Source organism: Kogia breviceps, chromosome 19 (genome assembly GCF_026419965.1).
Source record: "Kogia breviceps isolate mKogBre1 chromosome 19, mKogBre1 haplotype 1, whole genome shotgun sequence".
NCBI lineage: Eukaryota > Metazoa > Chordata > Mammalia > Artiodactyla > Physeteridae > Kogia > Kogia breviceps.
The window spans coordinates 14,338,441-14,360,610 of NC_081328.1; the positions used below are offsets into that span (position 1 = coordinate 14,338,441).

At 46.0% G+C, this 22,170-nt stretch overlaps 1 protein-coding gene across 11 annotated transcripts in view; it reads left to right on the plus strand.

The window, feature by feature from the left end:
• Positions 1-20,625, plus strand: part of SSH2 (slingshot protein phosphatase 2) — a 242,957-nt gene extending 222,332 nt beyond the window's left edge. For all 11 annotated transcript variants that reach the window (XM_059046270.2, XM_059046277.2, XM_059046274.2 and 8 more), the window contains 3 exons: positions 279-479; positions 10,485-11,319; positions 13,499-20,625. In XM_059046270.2, coding sequence (XP_058902253.1) covers positions 279-479; positions 10,485-11,319; positions 13,499-15,586 — 3,124 coding nt within the window. In that variant the 3' untranslated portion in view covers positions 15,587-20,625. The remainder of the gene's footprint in view (positions 1-278; positions 480-10,484; positions 11,320-13,498) is intronic.
• Positions 20,626-22,170: the final 1,545 nt, after the last annotated feature.

The window sequence follows — 22,170 nt, forward strand, 5'->3', positions numbered from 1 at the left end:
CATCCCAGACCTTGCACATTGTCTTAAACATGGTAAATGCCTGATAAATGTTTGCTGAATGAACTCGAGAGGCTTAATGTTAACACTGAATATCGTTTGAGGGCACCAGCATTGCCCCACACATTTGATTAGAGGTGCACACAAGTGCACTAAGGTGGGGTGAATTGCAAAGCAAGAAAATGGAAAGGCCAGACAGGAGACGTGGACACATTGAGAACCTAGCTTTTAAAGTGTACTCACTATTGTGTTTTCCTCCTTACCTCAATCCCCCAAACTAGGAAACACGGATCTAAATGCCTTGTGCACTGCAAAATGGGGGTGAGTCGCTCAGCCTCCACTGTGATTGCCTACGCGATGAAGGAGTATGGCTGGAATCTGGACCGAGCCTATGACTACGTGAAGGAAAGACGAACAGTGACCAAGCCCAACCCCAGCTTCATGAGACAGCTGGAAGAGTACCAGGGGATCTTGCTGGCAAGGTGAGTCCTTAATTGACTTTCTCAGATTTTCCCTCCTTTATGCTCCCCAGGGCACAGTGAAATGTCCTTCTCTGCAGCTAGTTCTCACCTAATTTAAGTGTGTGATAGGATTTGAAAATTGAAACCTCTATCCATCTAGTTTTTAAAAATTAAGTACCAGTATTTAAGATTAGCATGGAAGATTAGGCATTTAATCTAAACTAAAGACATTAAACTAAAGGGTGGAAATACTGTTCCCTTATTTTAGATCTCAGTTAGGTGCAGATTTTAATAAATACTTCTCAACATCTTCTAAGGCCAGATGCAGCTGCCTTATCAAAATGGATACTGATTGCTCCCAGGGTAGTGCTAGCTGAAATTCTTAGAAATTTTTTGGCTCTTTTTTATTTTTTGGCCGCGTGGCATGTGGGATCTTAGTTCCCCAACCAGGGATCAAATCCGCACCCCCGGGCTTCCCTGGTGGCGCAGTGGTTGAGAGTCCGCCTGGCGATGCAGGGGACGCGGGGTTCGTGCTCCGGTCCGGGAAGATCCCACATGCCGTGGAGCGGCTGGGCCCGTGAGCCATGGCCGCTCTGCGCCTGCATGTTCGGAGACGGGAGACGCCATAGCGGTGAGAGGCCCGCGTACTGCAAAACAAACAAACAAACAAACAAAAAAACGCACCCCCTGCAGTGGAGGTGCAGAGTCTTAACCACTCAACTGCATGGGAGGTCCCTGGCCCATTCTCTTAAAACAAGTACCTGCTGCTGCTTTGGGCTTTTTTTTTTTTTGCGGTATGCGGGCCTCTCACTGCTGTGGCCTCTCCCGTTGCGGAGCACAGGCTCCGGACGCGCAGGCTCAGCGGCCGTGGCTCACGGGCCCAGCCGCTCCGCGGCACGTGGGATCTTCCCAGACCGGGATACGAACCCGTGTCCCCTGCATCGGCAGGCAGATTCTCAACCACTGCGCCACCAGGGAAGCCCTGGGCTTTTTTTTTTTTTTTTTTTTTTTTTTTTTTCAGTGCTTGGTTTCACTGAATCTTCAACAGTAATTCTGGTCACGTGACAAATCTGTAGAATTGGGATATATATATAACCCATTTGAGGTATGAAGTGGCTTCCCAGAAATAGCTCTCTTGTTTCCTTTTTTAAGATCTTTTAATCTGATTTTATATATATATGTTTTGCAGAACTGCAGAATATTACAAAGGGGGAAATCATTTAGAAACTCAATAACCACAGACAGCAGTTGACATTATCTTACCTATTTCTCCAGGTCTTACTCTTATCACATATATTGATGGATTTTTTTTTTTTTTTTCCTCCACAAAACCTGTTCTTCAGCCTTACTTCTTCACCCAGTATTAGGTCTTTTTTTTTTTTTTTTTTAAACTGTGGCAGCGTTTATTGAGCACTTACACTGCAGTTAACTGCCACTGTTCCTTTTTTTCCCCTAGCTTTATTGCGATACAATTGATGCACGACATTGTATAAGTTTAAGGTGTCCAGTGTATTGATTTCATACATTTACATATTGCAAACTGATTAACACTGTAGCATTAGCTAACACCTCCATCCCCTGACATAACTGCCGTTTCTTTTTTGTGGTAAGACTATTTAAGATCTCTCTTAGCAACATTCAAGTATATGATTCAGTATTATTAGCTATAATTGCCATGCTGTACATTAAATCCCCAGAACTTTATAATCTCATAACTGGAAATTTGTACCCTTTGACCAACGTCTCCCCATTTCCCTCAACAACCCCACCCACACCCTGGTAACCACCACTCTACTCTGTTTCTCCGAGTTTGGCATTTTTAGATTCCATGTATAAGAGATACCGTACAGTATTTGTCTTTCTCTGTCTACCCAGTACTAGGTCTTGAACATCTTCCTGTATCAATAAGAACTGGCTGTTTCAACAATAATTTGGTAATTGGTTATAAAATGAGTAATTTCACTACATTATTTTTATTACCCCTTTAGTGGTGAAAGCCACCTTCAGCTGATCTCAGGAAAAAGATTCAGTTTACTCTCTTAGTAAACTGAATTCAAGGACCAACCTCCTGAGATGCCACATGCTGTAGCTCCGTGGAGTGCAATATTTTGCTTTGTTTTTCCATGTAGGCGCATTCTAGGTGGTTTTGTTAGGGTGAAGGCACTGCTGCCTAGAAGCAGTCGGGGCTGATGCCAGAGTTTGACTCCAGTGAGTCTCATGACTTGGTCTCGACTCTTGAATCTGGGCTGTGTTTCCCCTGAACAAAATGGTAAATAGCCTTGCAGCCTAACCAGGCAGAGGGACCACCCTCCCACCGCCGAAGTGTTGTGAAAATGTGGCCACAGCATAGCATTACGGTTTCCACTAAAAAACCCCTCCCATTTACTCAGTACTTGGCATGATTTCATCTGAGCCATTCTCTTAGGAGGCTGGGAGGATACTGAAGTCTCCTCCACTTAAAAAGAATTTATAGGTCTTTGGGGCCAGATTTTGACGACATTTTTAGATTACATCAGAAGGTAGGACAGAGCAGTTCTTTTTGGCACAAGAAAGAGGCATCTGAGGGTTAGATGAGACACAAATATTGTATATTCCCAGACACACACATGATGGTTATTAGGCAGTGTCCTCACGTGACCCGTTGAGAGGAAGGATACTGTGTGTCCTGCCAATTTCAGTATTTATTCTGGAATCCCAGGCAAGCTGTTGGGTTGGGGTGTGTTTTTTTGGTGGTTTTTTTTTTTTTTTTAGCGTATGTAGTTTTTCTTAGATGTTAAAGATATTTCAGAAAAATCTTAGATGAGAATAAGAAAGGCAACATAAACCCACAAGTCACCCTGCCTTTTCCCTTTCCCATTTGGTTCCATCCTGCCTTCCTGGTCTTGATTCACGGAGGGAGGGGCAAGCCCTGGGGAGTGAGAAAACCACAGAATTTGAGTCAGTAGATGTGGTTTCCGTTCCTGGTTCACCCCCTTGCTGCAACTTTGAGAAGTTAATTCACAGTTCTCATCCTCACCTGACCCCATCTATAAAGTGAAAATCAAGAGACCTAGCTCACAGGGTTATTGTAAATAAAATTGTATATAATGTATATTATGTACTCTTAAGGGTTATTCAGATATGGTTCTCATCAAGCCCCTCCTGCAAGGCTACCCAGAGAACACACATGCATGTGCCTGCCATTCAGTTCCTCCAGCCACTGCCTCCCGCCACCAACAGACACACTAACTGTGTTAGAAACTGGAATGGAAGTGTCCTGGAATTTTCTGTATTGTGATATTTCCTGAATTTTAAAAACTAAAATCTAGTGCTGGGGGTGTCACTTAGGCTGCTTTCAGCTGCAAGTAATAGAATATCTTCATCAACTGGGATTTCAGCAAGCAGCAGCACGCTCAGATTATATGGGGAAGACTTTATATAAAGGGACTGTTTACAAAGGTGTAGGACTGTAGTGGAATCAAGGAACTTATTATCAGCAGAGCTGTTTGGTAATAGCTCCTGGGCCCAGAGAGGGATGGCGCAGTTCCTAGAACCTGGAAGGAGACTCCTGGAGAAAAGACACCTTCAGAGAGGAGCAGTAGGCTTCAGTCAGGGGACCCAGCCAGCCAGAGTGGCCCTGCGGGGAAGGAGCTACAGGACTAGAGGCCTGCCTTCACTCTCCTCCCTCCAGTCTCCTGCTGGGGCTCCCCACTAGCCAAACCCTGTGGAAGTCCGAAGACAAGGGGACCAGTGGAGGTGGTTCATACGTCAGCCTCCAGGGCAGACAGCAGGGTAGAAAGGCTGAAGAGTGGATCTGCAGGAGCCAGCACCCAGCTATAGGTAGTTAAAAAGTTGGACCATTTACCTTCTTTTGTAGCAAGAAGCACCGAAGTAGACTGTAATGGGCTCGGGGATGTAATCAGGGACTTGGGTGCTCTCATCTTCCTGCTCTACTTTCTGTTCTCCCTTCCTTAGTTAATAGCTTGGTCCTTGAATTTGCCACATTTCCAGGCATCTACATGTAAATTCCACAGCATCTGGCTGAAAGAATGGGCGTTTCAATTAGAGGAGAAGACTTTTCCCAGAAGCTCCCCAATAGACTACCACCCACCTACCCCACCCCCACAGGACCACTGACCAGGACTGGGTCATATTCTTAAAACTAATCACTGGGTAGGAAAATAGAATTTCCTGGACTGGTTAAAACAAATTCACATTCACTCTCTGGTGCTAGGGAAGTACCACATTCCCTGAAACTGTGGGGCAGTGAACAGTCAAACCAAATCAGGCCTCTGCCAGTAAGGAAAAAGAGTAGGAGTGCCTCTTGGGTATGTAGCTGTTAGGGTCTGCAATCTATGATGTGCTGTCAAGAAACAGCACTTGTAGGCTACCTGCCAGGCTGACTGCCAAGTAGATTGGGCCTCACAGACTCTTGCCCAGCCGTAGAGTACTGCTCCAGAGTCTGTCTGCTTAGAAGAGCCAAGAAGGAGAAGCCCCAGATTCCTGTGATGGTCTGAAGCTCTGTCAAGCCTTGCAGCTTAGGTCACCAAGAGAGGAAAGCCCTTGAAAAATCCCACTCATTGTATTTGCAAAGAAATTCCATTTCCTCTCCAGGTGCTTAGATATCTCGTATTTCATATCTTTTCCCAGAAGGCACATGGTGGTTTTCCCAAAGAGATAGAGCTCTGATCCTGGCATTATCAGGCACCATTGGTTGTCCAGAGTGGCACTGGGTGCTTAACTTGAGGTGGCAGCCCTCTGTTTGAGGGTATTAAGCTTGGTACTTTAACCTCTTGGTAGAAGAGGAATTTAACAAAGTGACGCTAGGCCCCTGTAGTGATTTATGAATTGGTTACAGTCTCTTAATCAGAATGTGAGATGGTGGACCAAACAGTGACAGTCCCTCTGAAATACAAAGGACTTTTTGCATCTTTTAGTATGTCTTTAAGCCTCGGGGAGGCTAATATTTAATAGTCTCCTTTAGACCTAAAAGTGAGGGTATCATAAAGGCACTGATACTGTTCATATCTAATTTTATTTTTTCTGTTTTTATAGCTGGGGGGTGGGAGTAAGGGCAGGAGGACGGGTGTGTGTGTGTGTGTGTGTGTGTGTGTGTGTGCGTGCGTGCGTGCGTGTGTGTGTGTTGAAACCCTCCATTAAACTACCAGCAACCCTGTTTGTTATTCTGGAGTTGGATCGTTTAGATATCTGGCAGATTTATGTTCCATTAGACAAGTTCAGATTTCATGCATCTGCGAGCTGGACCATGTGTCTGAGATATTAGGTTCCAGTGTATAAGGGGCAAGGAAGAAAAACTGGGTGGTGGCCAGGGAGAGTTCGTGACACATGTCCTCATAGATGTTAGTTTTGATTGTTCGAATGTCCCTGTCACCAGGGCCAGAGGAGACAGAGCTGTCTTTCACCCTGGCTTTGCTGGTGAAGACATTGAAGTCTAGTTAGCTGGTACACAATGGTCAGCCAGCAGGAGGGAACCTGAGAATGAGAGGACATGGATTCCTGGTCAGGTGACAGCCAATCACAAGTAAGGTTTAAGGGATTTTCTTAACAGCTTTTCAGTGAAATAATCTTAAAGTATTTAGGACCCTGCACAGCGCAGAAAATGCTCAATTGTTGATGCTTCTTCTCTTCCTTCTCCTCTTCTCTACAGGCTGCCTAATGCCCTAAGAAGTAACCATAAATAGTCTGATTTTACTACAACTGATACTCCGTTTTTAGCAGTATTTTCCTCTATATAATTTTCTCAGAGTTGGTACTTTACCAAACATAAAACAATAAGAAAGAAAGTGGAGGCAAGAGAACGGGGACATCATATGCATCCTGTCATTTAGCTTTCCTTCTTGCTCATTTACTAAGTAAAAGGCCAAATTCTTACCCAGAATGGCCCAGTCATCTCATGTGTGTCAGAGTGTTTATGTGAATCCAAATTCAGGTCAGAGGCCACTCAAGGAGGACAAGAACCTGAGACTTGGTTGCATCATCCAGGCCACAAACCAACTCTGAAGTTCTTTTTGGCACTTGCTGCCTACCTGGAATAGGTCGGGGGAGTCAGCTGAATATAAACATTAACAGTTTAACATAACAAATATGATCTAATGTCTTACACCTATTCCTACCAGTGATGGAGCATTGGAATAAACTGGCTTGAGAAAAGGCTTCATTGGGAGACAGTTTCGGTGATACCAAGTAAAACTAACGATGCACATATGCCTTGTGACCCACCTTTTTTCCCCTCCTATATTTAACACCTTTGTGAAACCAGAGTGTGCACCAGGCACAAGAATGTCGATGGCAGTGTTGTTCGTAAGAGCTAAAACTGCTTATCAGCAGGGCGGATGAATAATAAATTGTGGCATGTTCACTACACTCTATGAAATTACAGCTACACACATCGATGAGTCTTAAAACATGTTAGGCATAAAAAGTTGTAGAAGAATACATACAGTATGGTTTCATTTATGTAAAATTCAAAACATGCAAACTAAGCTATATATTGTTAGGAAACATGCAATGACACAATAAGGAAAAGGGAGGGAATGATAAGCACAAAATTCAGGTGATTGGTTACTAACCCCTGCACTGGGAGGAGGTGGGGGGGAATCAGGAAGGGCCACATGGAATAGCAGTGCTTCACATGCTGTGGTAATGAGTATCATGACTATGTCAGAGAGCCGCCTACCACTCTCCCTGCAGGTTTCCTGCAAAAACGAAAAAGGCAGCAGAATCAGACTTATTTTTGGATTGGGATTTTTCTTTCTCCTTTACAAGAGGTGTCAGTTTAATCCCAGAGCCCTGACCCAATATTTTCTGATGAATATCTTCCCCAAGAAGAGAAGGAAATCCCTGCTGGGTAAAGCAGCTATGATGTCAGCTACTTTCTCTGAGACTTGCACTGTTGGTGCCTATAGCATAACATCAGTCTCTCGTTCCCTCTCAATTTATTAGTGATTTACAGGCAGTTTTTTAAAAACATAACTTTGGAGGGTTCTCGGGATCATGAAAGTTTCCCATTTGCCTGTTGTCTGATGAGATAAGCTGTTCTTTACTATTAGGATGAGAACAGCTACTCCCTGAGATATCTTCCCAGTGATTTGCATCACAGGACTTGTCCTGCCTTGGTGGGTGGTGGCTGAGAGGACTTGGTGCAGGTTTGAACATCCTCATGATAGGTGAGGGATGGAAATTGGAGAACACAGTCCTATTTAGGTCAGGAAACAGAGTGTCTAGACAAAAAAGAAGCAGCTTTAAGGGGAGCACATTGGCACCCGTTGGTCACAAAGTACAGTGCAGGCCCACCTATCCAACCAGTCAGCTTGTCCCTCCCCACAGCCACTCACTCGTTTGGGGTGTGTGATACGTTGTCTCCTCCTAGAGGTGGCTGGAGTTCGTGCAGCTTGGAAAGGGGGAAAACCCCACCTTACACCCAGCTACTTGATTATAGCTCGTCTTCATAAACAAATTGACCTGCGCCCTACCCAGAAAAGCACCCTTCTGCTGGGCAGTCCTGAGTCAGAGAGAGCCCCACCCAAGCAGTAGGCAGGCGGGGGAGCTGAGAGCAGGTGCAGAGTTGAGCACAAACAGGGGTTCACATTAGTGCAGGCATGTGACTCGGCAGAGATTCACAGGCAGCCGAGGCAGGTATGGCCCTGAGCCCAGGGTTAGTTGTTCTGGGCTGTTTCCATTCCACCCTGCGGCGAGGTAGCTCTTCATCAGCTTGTAAGTCATGGAAACCATACCCCCAAATGCCACATTTAGCGACCTGTTCCCTGGGCAGGCGATCCTGCCCAGCCACAGGGCCACCTTTCTCTTTTTCATTGGAGCTTTGAGAACTGTGCTTCCTTGTTAGAGTGTGGTTTGAAATGAGATCTCATCAGACATTCTCTCCATAAAATCAACCAGAGGATGGATGTGTGCATATAGTCTTTTTGGCCCACCTCCTTTTCCAGGGGTCACTTTAGCTTGATGGTTTTTATCCACAGATCCTTATGAAAGGGCCTGTACTTTACGCTTATCCTCTTCCATTCTGTTACCAACCTTTTTCTCCAGATTTACTAGCCTCATCTTTGCTTTCTCTCTCTCTTTTTTTTTTGGCTGTGCCGCATGTCTTGCAGGATCTTAATTCCCAAACCAGGGATTGAACCCGGGGCCATGGCAGTGAAAGCACTAAGCCCTAACCACTGGAACTCCAGGGAACTCCCTCATCTTTGCTTTCTAATTAAGAAATATTACCACCCTCCTCACACTTCCACATCAGTGATTAATCCTATATCAGCTCTTTATCCCAATTATGAGAACTTATAATGGGCTCCAATTGATTATTTCTCTTTGTATTACTTGGATGCTGTTTTGTTTTTTTCCCCCCAGTTATTAATATTAATCAGGCTCTTTTTTTTTTTAATTTTTTTTATTTTTTATTTTTTTTGGTACGCGGGCCTCTCACTGTTGTGGCCTCTCCTGTTGTGGAGCACAGGCTCCAGACGCACAGGCTCAGTGGCCATGGCTTACGGGCCTAGCCACTCCACGGCATGTGGGATCTTCCCGGACTGGGGCATGAACCCACGTCCCCTGCATCGGCAGGCGGACTCTCAACCACTGCACCTCCAGGGAAGCCCAGGCTCATTTTTTTTAATTCAAAAATTGTAGACATACAATTTTTGTGTGTGTAGAATGTAAAGCCCTCCCTAGAAGTAAAAGCCCTGCCTTCCTTGAAAGAAACACTGTTACCAGTTTGGTGATGTTCCTCTAGATATTTTCCTATACTTATTCTAATATGGGAACTGACTATTCCAAGTGTGTTCAACATGCTTTTCACTTAATAGTGTACCTTGAACATCATTCCACTAAAATATTTAGCTGGTTTTTTTTAACTTAAAAAAATATATTTATTTATTTATTTTGTCTGCACTGGGTCTTAGTTGTGGCACACGGGATCTTTTAGTTGTGGCATGAGTACACTCTTAGTTGCGGCATACGGGATCTAATTCCCTGACCAGGGATCGAACCCGGGCCACCTGCATTGGGAGCGCAGAGTCTTACCCGCTGGATCACCAGGGAAGTCCCCTTGACTGTTTTTAATAGCCTCATATAAGTGTATGGACTATAATTTAAATAAATTTTTTTTGGTGTTGCAGTATTACAGTAAACATCCTTATATGTATAGCTTTGTGCACTTATGTAGTAGTATTTCTCCAAGTAAAAATTTTAAAGGGAGAGTTGCTGTTTAAAGGGTTAGATTTTTTTTTTTTTTTTTTTTTTTTTTTTGTGGTACGCGGGCCTCTCACTGTTGTGGCCTCTACCCGTTGCAGAGCACAGGGTCCAGACATGCAGGCTCAGCGGCCATGGCTCACGGGCCCAGCCGCTCCGCGGCATGTGGGGTCTTCCCGGACCGGGGTATGAACCCGTGTACCCTGCATTGACAGCGGACTCTCAACTACTGAGCCACCAGGGAAGCCCAGAGATGATTCTTTTTGCAGTGGCCTCTCCCGCTGCGGAGCACAGGCTCCGAACACCCAGGCTTAGCGGCCACGGCTCACGGGCCTAGCCGTTCCGCGGCACGTGGGACCCTCCCGGACCGGGGCACGAACCCGTGTCCCCTGCATTGGCAGGCGGACTCTCAACCACTGCGCCACCAGGGAAGCCCCTAAAGGGTTAGATTTTGAGAGCTATTGCCAGATTTCAGTCTTTAAAATTCTACAGTTCACACTCCTATCAACTGTGTATTATGCGAGGGCTAGTTTGACCAAACCATCATCAGCACTGGCTGCTAACAACTATCTTAGCTCTTATAAGTCTGATAGTAAAAAATCAGATCTCATATTCATTTGTTTTTGTTGTTATTTTGCTTTGTTTTTGTTGTTTGCTATTAGTGAAATTGAGCCTCTTTTCAACTGTTGATTACCTACTTCCATTGGGCATTAACAAAGCATCTTGCAGGTTAAGATTTAAGTTTATCTGGGAGCGGTTTCCTGGGAGGGTATTGATTGTTTTCACAAACCAGAGTAAGGCGTTTCCTATGTATGTCCTCCACAGCAAACAGCGGCATAACAAGCTCTGGCGATCTCATTCAGATAGTGACCTCTCAGACCACCACGAACCCATCTGCAAAGCAGGACTAGAACTCAACAAGAAGGAGATCACCACCTCAGCAGACCAGATTGCCGAGGTGAAGACCATGGAGAGCCACCCACCCATACCTCCCGTCTTCGTGGAACATGTTGTCCCACAGGATGAAAATCAGAAAGGCCTGTGTACCAAAGAAAGAATGATCTGCTTGGAGTTTACTTCTAGGGAATTTCATGCTGGACAGATTGAAGATGAATTAAACCTAAACGACATCAATGGATGCTCATCAGGGTGTTGTCTCAATGAATCAAAATTCCCTCTTGACAACTGCCCTGCATCCAAAGCCTTAATCCAACCTGGACAGGACCCAGAAATGGCCAACAAGTTCCCAGACTTAACGGTGGAAGATTTGGAGACAGACGCACTGAAAGCAGACATGAACGTCCACTTACTGCCCATGGAAGAATTGACATCCCGCCTGAAAGATCTCCCCATGTCTACTGATCCTGACTCACCGAGCCCCCAACCCAGTTGCCAGGCTGAAGTCTCAGATTTCAGTACAGATCGCATTGACTTTTTTAGCGCACTAGAGAAGTTTGTAGAGCTTTCCCAAGAAACCCGGTCCCGATCTTTTTCTCACTCAAAGATGGAGGAACTGGGTGGAGGAAGGAGCGAGAGCTGTCGACTGTCAGTGGTCGAAGTCGCCCCTTCCGAAGCGACAGCTGATGACCAGAGAAGCAGCTCTCTGAGTAATACTCCCCATGCATCTGAAGAATCTTCAATAGATGAGGAACAGTCAAAGGTAAAAACTGTCTTTATAGTTCTATGCCTAATGAAGTTCTCTTTAATGACAAAATATTTGGGACTCTGCTATGTTCACTCTATTTTTGATGTTGCTAAAGATATAGGAAGGCGATGTGAGAGAGACAGTCTGGCGTGAAAATTTAGGGTTTAAATATTTTTCTAAATCAGTTGCCTTTCAAGGGATTTTATCTTTCCAGGCTTTTGGTGTCATTGGAAGCACTTCTGAGAGGGGATGAGGGAAGAAGTGATTAGCCAAAACAAATGTCCTGCCTGACCAAGGAGAGGGTCCCCTCTGGACCTCCAGAGTTCAGATCAAATCTCACCAACAGTGAGGTGCCAGGGACTGATCTGTTGCCTGAGTGAGACGTGTGTCTCTCTGAGAGGATGGATTTGTTTGGGAGATTCTTTCTGCCTCAGAAAATTCAAAGACTAGATGTGTGTTAATAGTTGTTGGAGTAGCAACTGATTCCCATGCTGAGTTCTTGCTATTAATAATGTCTCTGAATTGTTCCTCATTGCAGACGCTGTGGTATTCAAGAATTGAGGGCTGGTTTGGGGAAATGATTTGAGAGCAGACAGAATCCCAAGATTTGTCTCAGTGGCATGAGTTCTTATGAGCCATCTCAGACCAGGGAAAGAATTACTATATATCATCAACTCTAAGACTCACACTTATTCTCATTTTGACTTTTGAAATTGGGTTGCATCTTAAAAACAATGGTATCTTATGTCAGTATAATACAGTAATTGGGAAGCAAGTGGGGACAGATTTACTCTAACATAAATGAAGTCATTTCACGATTTCAGTGGAGCTGACTAGATTCCTGACATCTCCTGATTGCTTTCTGCTTATATTTACCACCTCATTCACTCCTCATCTGTTCTTTCTCTTCTTATTTTTTTTTTGTTCTCTCTCTTGTTAACTACCCCAGGGCAGTTGTTGCCTCTGCTTCTGTCTTCTCCTCTCCCCAAAAACTATGCCCCTATTTCATTTCTACTGGGAAAATCAGAATGCCTGAGCTCTCCTTTGGACTAATGGATGTAGTGGCTCTGACAGAAATTGCTTTTCTGCAAAGTTCTGGTCATATGAGCACTCTCTCCACAGCCCATGCACACACTGGGCCCGCTGTGGCTTCTCTCCCAGCCTTGGCAAGTTTGCCTCTGCCTGATGTCCCAGCAGATTTCTCCCAAAGGCATAACTGATCTTGTTAGTTTGTACTAGCTCTGACTCTTTTGGAAGGAGAAAGACAAGAACAATTCCTAGGGAAATACTGTACCTTGAAGGTTTATAAAAATGTTAACAAAGTAGATTGATGGTCATAATGATGTTGCTTTAAGAGATGTCCAAGGGCCATGTCTAAATTTTGAAATTCTTATTTTTTTACAGTAGGACTTGATTTTGCATTGGCCAGTTTTCTTTGGCCTTGTTCTAAATCCATCTGGGAATATGTAACTGGTGGAACACTAAAATGTCAGATTTGCAGTTTCTAAGTTTGCTCAGGCACGTGGCTGCATAAGCCAAGGAAGAAGCCATGTGAAACATAGGAACTGTGCAGTCAGATACAGAGTGCCCCCATGAGCTGGGATGCGGCCGCTGGGAGAAGCGGTGGGAGGATGTGGACAAGAGCTGGCAAGACAAAGGACAGAAGAGAGCAGTGAGTCTCCAAATCAGACACCCAGCTTCCTCTAACACTGGGCATATTTAAGGCGGCCACTGAGCCCTTCAATGGAACCCTTCCCCTTGAACCAAGTTAGGATCAAACTGGAAGGGGATAGGCTAAGGAGGAAAGGTTTCATTTACCCCAGTATGGCCTAAATCCTGAAGGCTCATGGTCTTAGGAAAATAAGGATTATAGGAGCCTCCAAGGCTACTTGCTGTTTACTTTTGGAAAACGATACTGGATTAGAATCCTATTTGAGTCAACAGATCAAAAGTTTACTAGACAGTGACACAATCTGTGACTAATTTTGTATCTCTGCCTTTGATGAATCCGTTTTTTTCTTGTACGACAAAACAGAATACAACCCCAGGCAGAGGACAGTCCCAGGCACTCATGATTTGGGTCCTCAGAGAGCCAGAAGGTTCTCCTGGATCAGAGAATTAGTAAGCAAAAAAATCTAGCATTTTCAATTAGATTACAGTTTGCCATAACCATCTCACTGTTGTCTCTTCTTAGGCAATCTCAGAACTGGTCAGCCCAGACATCTTCATGCAGTCTCACTCAGAAAATGCAATTTCAGTCAAAGAAATCGTCACTGAGATTGAATCCATCAGTCAAGGAGTTGGACAGATTCAAGTGAAAGGCGACATCCTATCCATTCCATGCCATACACCAAAGAAGCACATCGTCCACGAGCTGCCCCTTGAGAGGGCCCAAGCCGCAGAGAGCAAACCTGGAAATCTGGAGCAGAGTGAAGATTCCTGCCCAGCCCAGCCTGGACTAGCCAAAGACTCAGGGAAGTGGGGGCCAGAAGGGCACCCAGTGGCTCACTCATCCACCACAGAGCTGGAAGAAGAGGAACCAGCTGAGGGGGACCAAGAGCTCTGGGGCCCAGGGGTGCCCCCGGGTGCCAAGTGGTACCCCGGGTCCGTGAGGCGAGCCACCTTGGAGTTTGAGGAGCGCTTGCGGCAGGAGCAAGAGCACCACGGCGCCGCCCCTGCCTGCACCCCGTCGTCCACTCGTAAGAATCCCAGGAATGATTCTTCTTCTGTGGCAGATCTAACACCAAAAGGGAAGAGTGATGAAGCCACCCTAGAACATGCACTTGTCCCCAAGGAACCAGAGATGAGCAAGGGCAAAGGGAAATGCGGTGGGTCTGAGGCTGGCTCCGTACCCCATTCTGAGCAGCATGCCATAGTTCCAGCACCCGAGCTGCTGGAGCCTCACCCGTTGCCAGCTCCTCAGAAGTGCCCAGGGTCAGGTCCCAGAACCCAGCAGGAAGGAGTCCTGAAGGAGCAGAGGACTTCGGTCTCATGCCAGGGACCTGAGACACCGGCAGTCCCTCCGCCTCTTCCCAAGAAGATAGAAATCATTGAATACACCCACACAGTCACGACACCTGATCGCGGGCCAGAGGGGGAAACAGCCACCAGCGAAAATAGTGGGGAGCAGGGACTGAGGAAAGTGAAAGTGGAGGAGTCCATCACTGTCCTCTGTGCACTGGATGAAAATCTGAACCAGACACTGAGCCCCGACCAGGCTTCTCTGCACCCCAGAGCGCTACCTCTGCCTCATTCTTCCTCTCCAGAGTGTGAGCACGGCAGGCCCGCCCACCCGGCCCCCACCCTGAGCAGCCCTGAAGACTGGGGCAACGGCCCAGCCGCTGCCCTGGAGACAGCAGCGCCTTTTGTCAGTCACTCAGCCCACGTACTCGGCGCCAGCTTGGCTTACCTGCATCCCCAGACGGGGGTTCACCTGGAAGGCTTCACAGAGCAAAGCAGCACCACAGACGGTGAGCCCGCTGCGGAGAAGGGCAGCTGGGAAGAAAGTCAGGAGGGCCCCCCCTCCAGGGGCAGTGAAGTGCCATATCAGGGCTCCCAGTTAAGTAGCGAAGACCTGTGTTTAATTAGCAAACCCGGTGACAGTGTTGGGGAGCAGCAGGAAAAACCGGACCCGTCACCCGTCGCCTGTCAGCTCCCACACAGCTCTAGTAGTGACGGTATAAAGGGTCTCAGTCACAGCCCCAGTGGTGTGAAGGAACACGCTAAAGAAATCGAGTCCCGAGCGATTGCCCAGGTAGGGCTCCCCAAACCGTCGCAAATGAGGCGTTCAGCTTCCCTCGCCAAGTTAGGTTACCTGGACCTCTGTAAAGACTGTTTACCAGAGAGCGGGCCTGTCTGCTCTGAGTCCCCTCATCTCCAACTGCTTCAGCCCTTCATCAGAGTGGGCTCGGGAATGGAGGCCCAGGAGCCCCCAGAAAACCCAGATGCTCCCCAGAACCTAGAGCCCACCAGGTATTTCATAGAGCAACTCAAAACAACAGAGTGTATCGCACAGAGCAAACCAGTGGAGAGGCCCCTTGTACAGTATGCCAAAGAATTTGGTTCCAGCCAGCAGTGTTTGCTCCCCAGGGCAGGGCCTGAATTGACTAGCTCTGAAGGAGGCCTTCCTTTGGTACAGACCCAGGGATTGCAGGGTGCAGGCCCAGCTCCAGGGCTGGCTGTAGTGCCCCGTCAGCAGCACGGCAGAACTCACCCCTTAAGGAGACTGAAAAAAGCAAATGATAAAAAACGGACAACCAACCCCTTCTATAATACCATGTGATTCTGAGCCTCTACATGTGACTTTCTGAAAGAAATGTTTGTAAAAGGGGCAGGTGTAATATGTAAGGAACATGCACTTTATTGGTTAATTTTATAATATTTTGGTCATTTTACTGTTCCTGGCGCATGCAGGGTTTGGTTTTTTTCCTCTGTGTGTGTGTGAGAGAGAGAGAGTTTGATTTGGACGGCAAGACCATTTTATCATTTTTTATTTTTGGAAAATGCAAACCTCAAAAAATACTCATTTTCAAAGAACACCTTTATCAAAGGCAAATTGCTGTTTTTCAATCTACTGCCACCTGCTCCTCATTTTGCCCCCTGAGGGAAGGCATGCTTGCTTGATTGAGGAAGGAAGCAGATGGGGAAGGTGGGGTTGAAGCTGGAAATTGGAAATGCTGCCCCAGGCCTGTGTGATGATGGTTAGGTCCCCAGACCTGATGCATTGGATTCACTGAAGGGGGCAGCCCAATCAATGTCAGCATGCTCTCAGACTTGGTCCCCAGCCCCAGCCCCTTGGAGTTCCCGAAAAAAATGGGCAGGTTCTGCTTTGCTCTCAAAGAGGGTCTTCCAGAATTCATTTCTCCTGGTCTCCAGAGTGTATCATTACAAAAAGGCATGATAATGGCTGGCTTTGTAAACTTATCAAGCAAATACTTTTTTACCCCAAGCAAATAATTTCATTAAGTTTAAAATGAACTCCAAAGGAAATCTGAGAGGTCCTCTCTAGAGGAAAGCAGAAGAGGAGGAGGTGAAATTGGGGGTGGAGAGGCCACCACTGCCCAGTACCTTCCAGGTGGATGGGCTCCACAAAGGTGGTCCTCCTACCCCACCCCCCCATCCCCTGGAAATGTGCCCTGCAGCATTCTCCCAACTAAAACCCAATAGGGACAAGTTTGAAAAACAGCAATTAAAAGTCAGTGTGTTCTTGTAAAATGAATACATATGTAGGGTTTTAACCCTTTCGTTACTTGAATAATTCTGTGGGCCTTCTAAGTTTAATGGCCATATTTTTTCCAATTTATTTTCCTCCCTCATGCTGTTTCTCCCAGTGCTGCCTATTTTTTTAAATTTTGTAGGTATTTGAATTGTTACATTACATATGTATAACCTCCATTGAATACAATGTTTTCTTTTTAATCTTATCACTGTTAACACTTGACGTAAGTTTTTTTTTTTTTCCTTTTCCTGGAAGATTTGTCATTTCTCTAGTTTATACACAGTACTTATGTACATAATGTTGTCACTTATATTGTTTTGTTGTTAATGTTGTACGTTGTAGGGTCTTTTTGACTTGTCCATTTTAAGAAATAGTAAAGCTGCAACTGGAAAACATACGGACACCACAGAAATAAGACTGATGGGTGTTGGTAGGAATCTGCAGAGTATATATTGATGGTGGGTTTTTTTTAAATGGAGACTTCTAATCACCAGCTCCTGCCAAATTATGTGTTAGTAACTTCCTCCTCAGAGAAACCCCTAAAGGCTCCCATTAGATCACAGTTTGACTGAAGGCTGATTTCTCTTTGAGACTGAAATCCCAGAACGTTGGTTCGCCACTAGCTGAACCAGAGCCAGGGAGTATACGTGAGTTACTGCTGCCCAGGGTGGAAGCTCCTAATGGATTCGGCTGAAGGGCTGCAGGGAGGCCTCGGCCAAGGGCAGGCACCCTTAATGACCGCGTTTAGGATGCAACAGCATCCCTGTTGCTTTGCTGCTATTGTGGAGGTCCTTAACACAGGAGCACCTGCTGTAAACAAGCCTATTTCAGCTTCTTACAGAAAACATATTGAGCTTGGAATGGAACACCCACTGCAGCTCATCAAAACTGAAGAGGTTTGCAAATTTGCTTCCTGTTTGCTTTGGTTGCTGTCCACATTGCTGAGAGGTTGACCGAGCACAGACCTAAGATTTAGGTTTTGGGTTCATCACAGCACTTAGAGGAAAAAGATGCACAGGTGATGTCAGAGGACAGGTGGTATGGTGACCCAAAGGAGAGAGCAAAGGTGGAGTGAGGCCACTTGCAGGTGTTCAAGAGGAGCTGTGAATCCAGTTGCCGGGTGGAGGCCGTAGTTGGGTCTGACATCACTGCCAGGAGGCAGATTGGACAGAAACCTCCTGCTGTTAAGTGTTTTTATGGTGTAGTAAGGATATGTACCTGTGCGGTCCCTAAATAGTTTCCTTAAATGTTCAAATGTGTCATCCACACGGCTTTGTGACTCCAGGATATTTAATGTGTTGTAAAATGTTCTACTAGGTGGCATGTTCCAGTGTGGGGAGGCTTGCAGGACAGGGTTATGAATTTCCAGCGCTCATCCATCTAAACTGCCCTTTCTTGTTGAGGCAGTTCCAGCACCAACATGTTGGCGAAAGGACAGGAAACTGTGGCAGGGGTGGGGAGAGGAGGCTTTGCGCGGAGGTTAAGAGAGTAGTGTCCACTCAGTTAATCCCTTGAGATGGTGACATCCCTCATGTTAAGAAGTACACACGGGGCCGAGAGCATTGCACTGCTCTCTCTTCTCCCGGCCACTGTGTGTAATGCTCTCACTGCATTAAAGAACAACAAAGATTGGGAGCGGGGGGAACCTCAAAACGCTGTGAAGAGAAACAAAACCTTTTTTTTTTTTCTTTTTAAAGACTAGAGGAGGTCTTGCTCTGCCTTTTATTTTTAATAATTATACTTTTTTATCATTTAATTTACCTGCCTAAATAAACATTCTCTACACAAGGTCTGTAATTCAGCCCTGCCATAGGGTTTTGCCAGCCCTCAGACGCCCAAAACTGAGTGTTCTCGTGCTATTTATGTAGCTGAGCACCGTCCAGGGGAAGTACATGATGGCCTATGAAGAACTTTCTAAACTTTATTCTCTTCAAACGGATAATCTCAGGTGGCCTATTTCTCTTTTCTGTTCATGGAAAAGCCAGACCCAAAACAGCAGGTCTGGTAGATCGACAGAGATGAGTAGGAAAAGTTTGGACCTCTCGCTCAGTGCCTGTCTTTATTTTGAAGACCACCATAGTCTGACTCAAAATTATTTCTGGAGGGGTGTGTGTGTGTGTGTGTGTGTGTGTGTGTGTGTGTGTGTGTGTGTGTGTAAAGTAACACTGTGGTGCGTGGGGTAAAAGCCCCAGGAGCACACATTTTGAGCTGTAATCTGGATGGTTACCTGGTCAGTAGGAAGGCTAGAAACCCCTCTTTTGATTTTAGAAACACTTAGGAGTAGTTTATACTACAGCAGATACACAGTACTGTAGTGTAGTAATACTCATCTCTCCTCATTTTGGTTGCCTTTCAGATTCCGGATGTTTAGGATCATTCCTAACATCTCAGCCTCTTCAGGCTCTTTATCTAGCATTTTCCTGGTTCTGTACCTTTATCCCAACTGGTATTTCCTCTTCCTCATTTTGGGAACTACCAGGAGCCCCAAGGACAGCCTGAGGATGACAGCCCAGGCTCTGAGGTCCCCTCCCGCTAAAGGGCCCCAGACAGATGCTCTTGGATAGACCTGAAGCTTCTGAGACATAGCAGCTCACAGAAATCTTCATTTGTTCCATCTGAGGATTTCAGTTCTGAAGTGATCTAGCCATGTTTGGTAAAGATGTTTTTGTGGGAATTGTTTCTCTCTCTCTCTCTCTCTCTCTCTCTCTCTTTTTTTTTTTTTTTAAGAAAGCATTATGCAAAAAGGGTCTCTTTCAAGGGCATTTTAAAATTTTTAAATAAAGCCATTCTTTGGCTTTTTTGAACTGTTTGTGGATATTTTGTTTACATTGTGAATATTAAAACGTGCATCATCTTGATGGCCGCTCAGATTCCTCCTCCAGGCGCCCAGCCCTGGCCATCCTGTGAGTCTTCGCACTGAGCAAGGTCAGCCTTATGGTCGGCCCTCATGGGTAAGTGGGGAAAACCTGGAGCTGACTTCCATCTATGTCTTGCACTCCCATCCAACACTCTGTATGGAGATATTCATCATTTCCTCAGTGATGGTGTGTCTTATAGTGATGGTTGTAATGGTGAATGGCTAGTGTCGTTTTTGTCTAATTTTGTTTTGCTTTTTGATGGTAGATGAGATGAAATGTTAGCTATTTCAGCACCAATCCAACTTAAAAACATCTTGGATTTGTTTTCCCTTCCAAACTAAAAGATTAAGGCATGTATTAGGCATAAATGTATTTGCTGCCACGACTCATCCGACGGCTATATCAGGAAAAAGCCTCCTGCCACCAAAGCAGGAAGCTGCACACTCCTAACCCTTCTCCAGGGCTTGGGGTCCCTTGATGCCATGGAGAGCTATTGCAAGGTGCTTCTGTACTTTTCTGGCCTGGAAGTGGAGGGTGCCTGCGCCTGGCTCCTGCTATGAAAAGAGAACCAGCCTCATTTTCTCAGTGCCCCAGAGATCTGGGACAGGATTTCTAAACTGGAATCATCCCTCATCAGCTTGAAGATGTCCCAAGGGGTATATGACTAGTGCTGCCATCTGTGTCCTCACAGCAACACTGGTGGCAGCATCCTGTGCACACATGGAGAGCTAATACCCAGGGCTTAACTCAAGCTGATGACCCAGTCTGGAAGCTGGGTAACTGGCCCTGAAATGTTTCCCAATCAGTAAATCCACAGGGAACTGTTTGGTTTTTATGTTTTATTGGAATTTGGTTTGCTTGGCATAGCTTAAGGTGCCTTTTCTTTCTTTCTTTCTACTTTAATTTTGTAGGACTTGTTCTAAATGTAGAAAACAAGTCCAAAAGACTCTCCCACTGACTGTTACCTTTGCCCCAGGCCACTGCAAACTTTTATGCTCACATTTTATTAAATAAAGCAGGTGCTCCCTGGAATCTCTGGGACCTTTTTTGAGGCATTTGAAGCAGAATATAAAGAGTGGTCTCATCTCCTTCCTTAATCTTCCTGGTGGTTGGGATGTTCCACTTGTATCATAGGTTTTTTTATTACTGATGTGCTCCGCTGTTTTTAAATGTGAACTTGTGCGCAAATGTGCAGATTCAATGTTCTTGTTACAGATTGAATAAATTTTTATTTTGAAGATGAAACGTGTACTTGATCAAGTGCAACAAAAGAGGGGGTTGCTGAAAGGTGGAGGGATTGGAGGAGAACATTGGCGGTAAACATGATGCAATTCCCATTGATTGATCTCCCTCCCTTAGGAGAGAGCTGAGCTCTGGGAAAAAAATATAACTTTCTACCTCTCACAAAATAAAGACTGGATGGGAAATGGAATCACTAAAGATTATTTCAGACAGTGTGGCTCCAATCAAGTGACCATGCTGGGAACTTGCCTGGTCAAAGAGGCTCTTGCCAAAGCCACCATCTGAATGTTAGGAGAATGAATAAGCAAAGGGACCAAAATTCCGCCGCCATCTGTGGTACAGAGTGTTCTGGGACAGCTGCCGTGACGTGCCCCAGCAGAGACTGGATTTCTTGGGTAGGTGACTTTTCTGGACATTAACAAGATAGAGTTCACAAGCTTTGGGCACAAGGCACCTCAGCTCACTGAAAGGTTTCTAGAAACAGCATGACTTTCCAAAGAAGTAAAAGCTTTAACCCTCTCCCATCATTAGAAGAGAAGAGAAGCACTTGATGTCAGTGGTAGAGAAAGAGAGATGGGGCCAAAGAGCAGTCCCCTAAAACGGGCGCGGGGGTGCAGTGCAGATTCCCTGGTGGTCCAGTGGTTAGGACTCCGTGCTTTCACTGCCGAGGGCGCGGGTTCAATCCCTGGTCAGGGAACTAAGATCCCGCAAGCCCTGAGGCACGGTCTAAAACAAAAACAAACAAAAACAGGCTTGGGGGGGGAGGGGTCTCCACTTCTCCCACCCCTCCACAGACCCATCATGAGATATTTAGTGGTGCCATTCATTACATATAAAGCAGCCCTACTATCTAGGGAAAGCTCAGTTTCCAGAGAAAACACTGCCTTGAACTAAAATTAAGTCAGCCAGCTTCAGTCTGAGTCATCCATATCAGATGAGATGGGCACACGCCACTGGCCTCTGGCTGGAGTGCCAGAGTGCATGATGGTGCAGGCAAGGTCATTTCACAAAATATTCTAGGGGTGCCTGGAGTCACTGACCCTGATCAGTCATGGCTTTCTAGCCAAAGCAAATGGACCAAATCATGTCTAAGTTGCCAGGCCACCTCTTCCAGAAAATGGCTTTATGAAGGATGAAGCCTATGCCTATCTTTTATGGATTGCTGTTCAGCTGGGTAACAGTTCAAATGGATAGCAGCAAGGGAAACCACGAAGTCCAAGCAGCTTCTTCCATGGATTGGTTCTTTGTGCCTTGGCTCCACCTACCCCCAGCTCTGCCAGGCCTTGGCAGCCAGAAGAAGGCTAGAGGACCAGCTCTAAACAACACCTGTAAGTTCCTGCCCTTGTGCCTGGACAGCAACCACACCCCCCACCCACGTGATGGAACCGAAGGCAGAATGTATTGAAGGATTCCAGCTTCTGGGCTTCCCTGGTGGTGCAGTGGTTAAGAATCCGCCTGCCAATGCAGCGGACACGGGTTCGAGCCCTGGTCCGGGAAGATCCCACATACCGTGGAGCAACTAAGCCCATGCGCCACAACTACTGAGCC